This window comes from Onthophagus taurus, chromosome 11 (genome assembly GCF_036711975.1).
Source record: "Onthophagus taurus isolate NC chromosome 11, IU_Otau_3.0, whole genome shotgun sequence".
Classification (NCBI taxonomy): domain Eukaryota; kingdom Metazoa; phylum Arthropoda; class Insecta; order Coleoptera; family Scarabaeidae; genus Onthophagus; species Onthophagus taurus.
The window spans coordinates 8,821,396-8,831,996 of record NC_091976.1 but is presented as its reverse complement, the minus strand read 5'-3'; the positions used below and the strand labels follow the sequence as shown (position 1 = coordinate 8,831,996).

The 10,601-nt window shown below is 34.0% G+C and overlaps 1 protein-coding gene across 2 annotated transcripts; it reads left to right on the top strand.

The window, feature by feature from the left end:
• Nucleotides 1-2,149: 2,149 nt before the first annotated feature.
• LOC111423757 (uncharacterized) lies at nucleotides 2,150-10,238 on the top strand. Of its 2 annotated transcripts, none has more exons than XM_071200269.1 (2): nucleotides 2,150-2,274; nucleotides 2,382-10,238. In XM_071200269.1, the coding sequence occupies exon 2, from the start codon at nucleotides 6,882-6,884 to the stop codon at nucleotides 9,273-9,275; it is 2,394 nt and encodes a 797-aa protein (XP_071056370.1). In that variant the 5' UTR covers nucleotides 2,150-2,274; nucleotides 2,382-6,881; the 3' UTR covers nucleotides 9,276-10,238. The 2 variants fall into 2 exon arrangements, with proteins under 2 accessions (XP_071056370.1, XP_071056371.1); XM_071200270.1 differs by having other exon boundaries at nucleotides 2,382-7,132.
• The last annotated feature ends 363 nt before the right edge of the window (nucleotides 10,239-10,601 follow it).

The window sequence follows — 10,601 nt, the reverse complement described above, 5'->3', positions numbered from 1 at the left end:
GCATAAAGCCTTAGTAGTCTTGTTATATCGTAATTTTCTTTTGGTGAACTGTTATTTGTTATTGTTGTTGTTATAGTTTTATTGTTATTATTGCTGCTGTTATTAAAGGTATACACTACAAACATAACTGTTTGATATATTTTTTTAGCACTTATCAAGAATCATATCTATTCGAAGATTTACGAAAATCATTGAAAACTTCATCCTCTTCTTTAAACACGCAAGACATTGAAGGGGAATACACTTAATGGACAGGTATTTTTAATTATGTAAAACACAAAAAATTTTATTTCCTGTAGGTAAGAAGTTACTGACATGAATGTGAACAGGTAAATCTAAACCTTGGTTCTAGCTCATTAGTAAATTTACTACAAAAAAACCTATGTTGTCATTTTTACCATTCCAGCGAGATTAGTGACTTTATCTGTATAAAACCCATAAAAGTATATTCACGAGTCAAATCTATCGGCGAATATTTTATGTCTACGTCAGAGTACAATAGGTAGACATTATTTTATACATTTATATTTTAAATATATAACTGTTCTCGAATATATTTCAACATAAAGAACCATAAGCTATCGGTGGAAACAGATAGTACAAAACTCCCAAAAGAGTACACTTTCGCCAAACACGTCTGTAGTATGGGGAACTATTGTGAATGGTGGTACTTATACCCAAACTGATCATTTGTTTTCAACATTGGAAATTCCAATGCTAACAACGTATAAATTTTCAAAAATCGAAAGAACGCTATCTACGTCCTGGAAAGATCAATTATGGCATTCAATGGAGGCTGCAGAAATGGAAGAGTGCCGACTTACTAAAGAAGCAGATGATATAGACATGGATGGTATACTATGGATATTGGTTTATTGTGATGGCGAATAGGCAAAAGAAAGGGCCAACTATTATTCTTGGGTGTTCGGAACAAATATTGTTCAATCTGTGAGCGAGCACAAAATAAAAATAATATTGCGTCCGCCCACAATTGTTTCAAAAATTGGCAAGGGCCCTAGTCAGCTATGGAAGCAGATATTATTGTAGCAGGGTTTTTGAAAATCATCGAAATGCATGGCTTCAAGTATTTGAAGTTTATAGCTGATGGGGATTCAAGCGTATTTTATCAAATACAAAAAAAAGTGTCGTATGGGGGTGCTGTCGAAAAGATGCACAAACGAAGCGATAAAAAATTATGGTAAATCATTACATAAAATAAAACCGGACACCTCTATCAATATAAATGGACGAAAACATCTAACCATAGCAATTATAAAAGAGCTACAAAAGCGTGCTCAAAGAGCAATTATAATTGTAGTGGGGATCCCGAAAAATTAAAAACTGATGTATTGAAATCTATCGACACCGTTTTTAACGATATGAATAGTTTAAAAACAACTGGTGTTTTATATCATTGAAAAAAGCCCACAAATTTGTTTCATTTTGAAACAAATAATAAGGCAGAATTTTATATGTCATTATTAGCGAAGTTAAACTGTGGGAAAAGGCTAAACTTGACCTAACGAGGTTCCTTTCAAACTCGAGCATATATTGCAGCACTAGAATATAATGCAGATATTTATTATTTTATATACACATGTTTAGAAGCTAATATAATGAAAACAAATGTTGATTGAAAAAAATGTATTCTTTCATATTGTTTTACAATGAGTTTTTATACAAGAAGATATCGTTTGGCATACTACTATTGATATATCCTGTATAGATATACTATTGTATTTATTTTCTATAGGTTATACATGGCAAAAAACCATTTATGTATATCACTTTCTTTCTCCGTATTAGTTTTCATTTATTTTCAAATAATATTTATCTTGTATTAACCAGTATTAACTTAGTTTTACAGATTTCCACAATTAACAAATAAAATGGAGTATAAACGTTATAACTGTTCTTTTCTTTAACCTTTTCTTATTATTCCTTCTTATTATCGGTTATTTTATTAGTATTACAATTGAAGTTAAGAAAAAACCTATTTTAAAAAGTACCCTCTATGAGACGATTACCAAAGTTTTAAAATGTCTTAATTTACCGATTTTAGGTAGATTCCTTTACACAATCTAGTGTATATTGAGGAAATCGCATATTTTCACTTGGTGCAGCTTCCCGCGATAAAGGCAACTTTTCTGCGCTTGTACTAGCGTGAAATCTATTCCTATAATATATATGCAAAAAAATGACACCTTTGTTCTCCCGTTTAAGTGTATACGTTTCACATAAATCGCATTATACGAACTCATTTTTATGGCAAGTGTAAGTGTAAGTTTAGTAATTTTTTATGATTAACAGTCTAACTATTTTATAACAAAAAATACGTCATTTTGTACAGAAATATGTTAACAACAATCCTATGTTTTTAGTTTTGAATAAAGATGTGAGAGAAAGCCGTGAAGCTGCACCGAGTGAACTCCTGTCGGCTCATATAAAAATCGCCATTGAACGGCGGCCTTAACAGAAATTGCAAGAAAATTTTTATCGGCCCCTGCTGCCAGCGTACAGTGAAAGAGTTTTTTCTGAAGCCGGTAATATTTATGACCAAACTAGAAGCAGATTACTGCCAAGAAATGCAGAAAAATTATTGTTTATCCACCACAATCTGCACAAAGTTAATTTTGAGTATTAGTGCCTACAACTTTTCAGGTATGTAATTATTGTAATTGTTATTAATTTAGCATGAAACTAGTAAATACCTAATTTAAAGCATTATTCCTAAATCAAAAAAGCTTGTTTTTTGCAATTCATTCATTGTGGTAAAAGTTTTAACTTAAAATTAAAAAAAAAAAAAAAAATATTCGGCCGAATATTCGGTGCTCGGGCCAAATTACAGGCCAAATATTCGGTATTCGGTTATTCGGCCAAAACCCGCTTCGGTCCATCCAAAGCTTGTTATTAGTAAAAAAATCGAACAGTTTTCGTATATGTCTAGACCCAGTACCCTTGAACAAAGCGTTAAAAGGGCCGCACTAGCAGTTCAATACATTAGATGAAATAAAAGCAAAGGTATTTTCTACAGTCGATACAACAAAAGGATTTTGGCATCTGAAATTGACAGAGAAAAGTAGCAAATTGACGACATTCTGGACACCATATGTTAGATATCGATGGCTACGATTACCATTTGGAATTGCCCCAGCGCGAGAATTATTTTCGATGAAAATGCAAGAAATTCTGAACGGTTTAGAAGGTGTAGAAGTAATGGCGAATGATATCGTGATATATGGACGAGGGGACACTATGGGAGAACCACTATGAGCGACCAGAATCTGAAGAACTTGTTTACACAATTAAGAAGATATGTTAAACTTAACAAAGCAAAATTGAATTTATGCAAAAGTGAAGTCAAGTTCTATGGACATATTCTAAGCAACGAAGGGCTCAAACCAGACCTATCTAAAATAAAAGCAATTACTGATATGTCGGAGCCTTAAAACAAACAAGATTTATATAAATTTCTAGGTATGGTGAATTATTTAGGACGTTACATCAAGAATTTAAGTTGCAAAACAGTGGAATTAAGAAAATTATTATTGAAAAAGACGGCGTGAAAATGGAAGGACGAAGAGTAAGAAGAATTTAAGAAACTTAAAGAGACAATTAGTGATATAGAAACGTTAAAATATTTCAAACCTCAAGAGGAAGTTGTTTTGGAATGCGACGCTAGTGCGGAAGGACTTGGAGTGGTTATGTTACAAAAGATGGCATTGTTGCTTATGCATCAAGTCTTATCGAAGTCAGAGAAGAACTACGCAATGATAGAGAAGAAATTGTTAAGTATTGTTTTTGCTACAACAAAATTTGATAAACACGTTGTGGGTAATCCAAAAGTGACAAGTCGTAGATCACAAACCTTTATTAGCCTTATTTGACAAGCCGTTATTGAAAGCGCCAAAAAGACTTCAGGCTATGTTTATGATTCTGCAAAGATATAATATAAAATTAGAATTTATTCCTGGCAAAAGCAATATAATTGCCGATGCATTGTTTAGAGCATCAATAAAGGACACTGAAAACCATAACGAAGAATCAGTCTTTAACACCATTAGACAAATTAATACGGTTGAGGAATTGTCTATCATTGATGAAAGGCTGCAGTCGATAAGAGATGAAACAAGCAAAGACCCAACCATAAAGCAATTAGTGTTCACCATAATGTATGGATGACCAAAGCACATCAAAAACGTACCAGACGAAATAAAAATATATCACAAATACAAAAATGAATTAGGAATACAACAGGGACTTATTACTAGATCGGACAAAATTGTTGTTTAAAGTTCATAGATTTTGTATTTTGAATTAATTTATTTTGTTTCTTACGTTTGCCGAAAATATTAAAACAAGTTTTATTTTTTGTATTATTCGTACGAACCACGTAGAAAATCAGTCAGTCTCGTTGTTGTAGTTATTAAGTTGATTTAATTATTGTTTAGTGCTGTGTGGAACCAAACCATTTAATTTCATAATATAATATATTGATAGTAAGTTATCTTTAATTCATTCTCAAACGAACTCGTAATTTCTAAACCTCAAAACATTTGGTTCTTCGAGCCGGATCGCTCGCGTGCGGTAAAACGTTTCGGACATTTTAACAAAACGTTTCTCAATTTTCGTGAAATAATATTAAACAATTATCGGGTTCGTAAATCAACTCATTCTTTAATCTCCGATTCTCAAATTTATCTCAAATAATCGTTAAAATTCGTTTAAATCAGATAGAAAATGTCTGAAGTTAGAATTACTCTAGAATCTCTAGATCGACAGATCGAACTTTACGGTCTAATTTCGCGTGCAATGACAAATTTGAAAAAACTAGGCGATGCAAATGTGACGATCGGTCGAATAAAAAGTCGTTTAAATTTATTAAATTTAAATTGGGCTAAATTCCAGCAAATTCATGAAACTGTAACTGGTAATCGCGATGAATTTCAAGATCACGTTTATTTTAAAGACGATATATATGCTGAGTGCGAAGAACAATACGTAAATATTCAAGGAGACATGTTCGATCTTATAGATAAGTTATCCGCTCCCTCTGACAACTTAGCAAATAATTCTTTAAATAATACAACACGTGCTATAAATTCTCATTCTCCTAAATTACCAAGAATAGATTTACCAAAATTCTCTGGAGACTATCTACTATGGAAACATTTTCATGACTTATTCGATTCTATGGTTAAATCTAATTCAGAACTCTCTTTGGTCGAAAAATTACATTATTTAAAAATGAGTGTAACGAAAGAACCCGCCCAACTTTTAAAAAACATCGCGATTTGTGAAGATAATTTTGCTCGAGCATGGGATATTCTTATAGATCGTTACGAAAATAAACGAATTCTGATTGATTCTCATTTGTCAGTTCTTTTGTCGACTCGATCAATTAAACATGAATCGTCCAGCGAGCTTAAGCGTTTGATAAGTGAGATTAAAGAGAATCTTGGTGCACTTGAAGCATTAGATTGTCCTACAAATCAATGGGATAATATACTCGTTTTTTTGATTGTACGAAGACTTGATCCTGAAACCCTCAAAGATTGGGAAAAATCTATTGGGAGTAAGAAATCCCCAGCAACGTTTAAAGAGTTAGAAAGCTTTCTTTTTGGAAGAATTCATAGTCTTGAGGCGATTGAACAGCTCACTTCTACAAAACGAAACATTCCAATTAAGCCTATTGGTAACGTTAAATCTCACAACGTTTCAACGCCGACTCACAATCAGTCATGTTCGTTATGCCACTCTAATCACTACATCTCATCTTGTCTACAATTTATGAACAAATCTCCGCTACAACGACGAGAATTTGTGATATCCAAAAATCTATGTTTTAATTGTCTTTGACCTCATCTTATGAAGAATTGTCGCTCATCCAAGCGTTGTCGTATTTGTCAACGACAACATCATACTTCATTACATGGTTCTAACGCTCAATCTCAAGCAGTAACTTCTCAAATTACTTCATCTGACAATTCTAATAATTCCATACCTCATACAACAGTTATTCAAAACTCCTCTCATATGGCAGTCTCACATCTAACAACTAAATTTACAATATTACTCGCGACCGCTCTTGTAAACATTGCAGCTTTCAATGGAAAACCATGTTTAATTCGAGCTTTAATAGACCAAGGCTCTGAAGTTTCTTTTATTTCCGAATCTTTATGCCAACTTCTACAGTTACCTCGACGTTCAAAATCTGTTCCTATTCATGGTGTTGGAGGACAAGCAACAAATATTTCACATGGAAATGTTGATTGTTATCTTAGCTCTCGAACTAAACCTTACACGCAATATCGACTTAATGCACTTGTATTACCTCAAATCACGGCTGACGTACCTCCACAAGTTATATGCAATGATCTTCAAAATGATTTAAAAGATATTACACTTGCTGATCCACATTTTATGTCATCTACAACAATTGACGTCATCCTAGGTGTTGACATTTATTCCCAAATTATGAAAAGCGGAATTCGTCGATTAAACAACGGTTCAATACTCCTTCAAAATACCACTCTTGGCTGGATACTATCGGGATCAATCCATTCAGAAAATGTAAAAGACAAAATTTACTCATTAAAATGTTCTCCTGAAAACAATCTTTATGAATTAATGCACCTCTTCTGGAACCAAGAAGAATCTCAAATCGTTAAAAAACCTTTACTGACTAAAGAAGAGCAGGATTGTGAAGATTATTTTAAACTTACTCATACCAGGGATTCTAAAGGAAGATTTATTATAGTTCGATTGCCCTTTAGAAATACTTCAATTAATATTGGTCATTCTTATGCAATGGCAGAAAAGGCGTTGCTTCGTATGGAATCTCGTTTTCTAAAAAATCCAAATTTTCAAAGTCAATATTCATGGAAGAGTATCTTTCTCTTGGTCACATGATTGAATGTTCAAAAGAAATCTCTTCAGTAGGCCAACAATTCTTTCTTCCTCATCATGGAGTGATAAAAGAAAGCAGTACATCCACTAAGTTAAGGGTTGTTTTTAACGGCTCTCAGAAATCTACCTCAGGAATGTCTCTTAATGATTACCTTTTGCCTGGACCCAAACTTCAGAATGATCTTGTCGATGTTTTAATGCGATGGAGACAACATCCTGTTGCTTTTGCTGCTGATATTGAGAAAATGTATCGCCAGATAAAGGTTCACTCTGATCATTTGCCATTTCAACAGATATTATGGCGAACTAACCCATCTGATCCAATAAAAATATATCAATTGAGCACTGTTACATATGGCTTAACTTGCGCTCCATACCTTGCTATACGTTGTTTACATCAGTTGGCTGAAGAACACTCTAAAACTTTACCATTTGCGTCCGATATTATTTTGAATAATATATATGTAGACGACATCTTATCGGGTGCTAATGATACAATACATGCTAGAGAAAAAATTCACCAATTAAACGGGATTCTTATGGCGGGCGGTTTTCTTGCCAAGAAATGGTCATCTAATTCACAAGAAATAATTGGCTCGCTACCTGAAGAATATATTGCAACTTCTGATTCACGATCATTTGAAAATAATTTGATGTATCGAACCTTAGGTTTAATATGGAAAAGTAATGACGATAGTTTCATTTTCAGTTGGAAAACATTTTCAGTTCAATGTAATACGTTTACAAAGAGAAGCATATTATCAGTTGTTGCACAAATGTTTACTGCGAAGCTATTTATGCAAGAACTTTGGCTAAAAAAGATCGATTGGGATGAAAAATTACCAGACGAATTTGTGAAGCGATGGTGTACATTTATAAAACAATTTCATTCAGTCTCTGAAATTGCTGTACCTAGTTGGCTCGGATTATCTAATCATGTTAGTGTTATTGAAATTCACGGGTTTAGTGATGCTTCCCAGCAAGCTTTGGCCGCGGTCGTATATTTACGCGTAATATCAAATAATAACAATAAAATAACAGTCACTATCGTATCGGCTAAAACTAAGGTTGCACCACTTAAACGAATAACAATTCCGCGACTTGAACTTTGTGCCGCGTTAATGCTTGTAAAGTTGGTGCATCGTGTTCAAAAAACATTAAAATTGAGTGATCATATTCACCTTTGGACCGATTCTACTATTGTACTTCATTGGATTACCAATCACCCGTCACGATGGAAGGAATTTATATCCAATCGAGTAGCTGAGATCCAGGAACTATCCTCTGCTCAATGGCATCACGTTGTTTCTGAAGAAAATCCTGCTGATTTGGCGTCACGTGGTGTGTTACCTTCCGAGCTTCCAAATCTTCGGTTTTGGTGGAGAGGACCTGAATGGCTTAATCTACCGAATCTATCCTGGTCACAATCTATACCAAGTTGTTCTGAATCCGAAAATTTTGAAGAGCGAACCAGTCATACATCAGTAATTACATCAACACTAACCTGTTGGGACCTCATAGAGCGCTATTCCTCTCTCACAAGATTATTACGCGTCACTGCCTGGTGTTTAAGGTTTGTAAAACAATGTAATAATAAATGTTTGGATTCAGTTTCAGCGGTATTGTCTACTTCCGAAACTAATGATGCTTTACTGGTTTTGGTAAAACATGTTCAAAAAATATATTTTGCACCTGAAATTTCCATATTGATGTCTACTCAATCACTGCCCCGATCAAATCGTCTTCATCGTCTAATACCATTCATCGATGGTAACGGATTTTTGCGACTTAGTGGAAGGCTTCAATTTACTAATTTGAATTGGAACGAGAAGCATCCTCTTATTCTTCCGAAGATGTCATCATTCACCACACTGGTTATCAGATATCATCATTTACTCAATCTTCATGGCGGTACACAAGTAACTCTGGCTTCTCTGCGTCGGCAGTTTTGGATTTTGGGTGGGCGTTTACCAGTCCGATCTTTTATTCACAAATGCATGGTGTGTGCTCGTCAGAGAACAATTACTGGTCAACAATTAATGGGCCAACTCCCAAAATCACGTATTATTCCATCTCGTTCTTTTTTGAACACTGGTGTCGATTATGCTGGGCCCTTTTCATTGCGTACACTGCGTGGACGTGGCGGTAAGATTTACAAGGGCTATCTGATCATTTTTGTTTGTCTCAGCACATCAGCTATTCATCTTGAAGTCGCCACAGATTATACTTCTTCGGGGTTTATCGCAGCATATAAGCGTTTTGTTGGAAGAAGAGGAATCGCTGCTACAATCACAAGTGATTGTGGGACAAACCTTGTTGGTGCTGACCGAGAACTCCGCAACCTCTTCAATTCAGCATCTGAATAATGGAAATCTATTGCAAATCTATTGGCGAACGATGGAACTCAATGGATTTTCAACCCTCCTGGAGCACCTCATTTTGGCGGAAAATGGGAGGCAGGCGTTAAGTCCGTCAAATATCATCTCAAGCGAGTTATCGGGGATGCATCTCTATCCTTCGAAGAATTTACGACATTATTAATTGAAATTGAAGCTATTTTAAATTCACGACCGTTGTGTCCAATATCTGATGACCCAAACAGTATTGACGTTCTAACACCTGGACATTTTTTAATTGAAACTGCTCTCACATCCATCCCGGAACCATCTACACTTGATATCAATATATCAAGACTATCAAGGTGGCAAATGATACGACGAATATCTGATCAATTTTGGAACTATTGGTCTAAGTACTACTTGCAATACATACAAAATGCGTCGAAATGGTATTTCGAAGGCGAAAAGCTGCAGATTGGATGGTTAGTAATGCTGAAAGATGAAAGATTTCCTGCGACAAAATGGCCCCTTGCTCGCGTTATTAAATTATATTCAGGACCTGACAAGTTAACGCGTGTAGCCACAGTTAAAACAGCAAGCACCACGTTAACTCGTCCAGTAACAAAATTATGTTTACTTCCATCTATTTAAAAATTGTATTGGGTTAATTTTTATTATGTTTTCATTGAATAATATTTTTTGATTTATATTTATTATTGTTCAATCTTTCATTATTGAATTTTTTTTACTCGTAGCCTCGTAGGCGGGCGGAATGTTTAAAGTTCATAGATTTTGTATTTTGAATTAATTTATTTTGTTTCTTACGTTTGCCGAAAATATTAAAACAAGTTTTATTTTTTGTATTATTCGTACGAACCACGTAGAAAATCAGTCAGTCTCGTTGTTGTAGTTATTAAGTTGATTTAATTATTGTTTAGTGCTGTGTGGAACCAAACCATTTAATTTCATAATATAATATATTGATAGTAAGTTATCTTTAATTCATTCTCAAACGAACTCGTAATTTCTAAACCTCAAAACAATTGTAATTCCGTATATTTTAAGAAACGACATGTTGGAAAGAATTCATACAAAAATAAATTTTGGTTTTTTTTAGTGTACGAATAAAGACATTTATTATTATTATTAGAGACCGGATTTATATGCTTTTGCATGTTTTGCATATAACTTCACATTTTGCATTTTTATCGCATATAAATTTAGTTATCCATATAGTTCGATATAATCGCATGTAATTTCATATGAGCGCATGTTTTGTCCACATTTCAATATAACAGCAATTAATTTGATACTGGCGGTATCTAGTAGTAGACAGAGAATTAAAAGTGCGAC

Excerpts from the sequence above, each read along its gene's own strand:
- LOC111423757 (XM_071200269.1), top strand. The coding sequence starts at position 6,882 with ATGGAAGAGTATCTTTCTCTTGGTCACATGATTGAATGTTCAAAAGAA.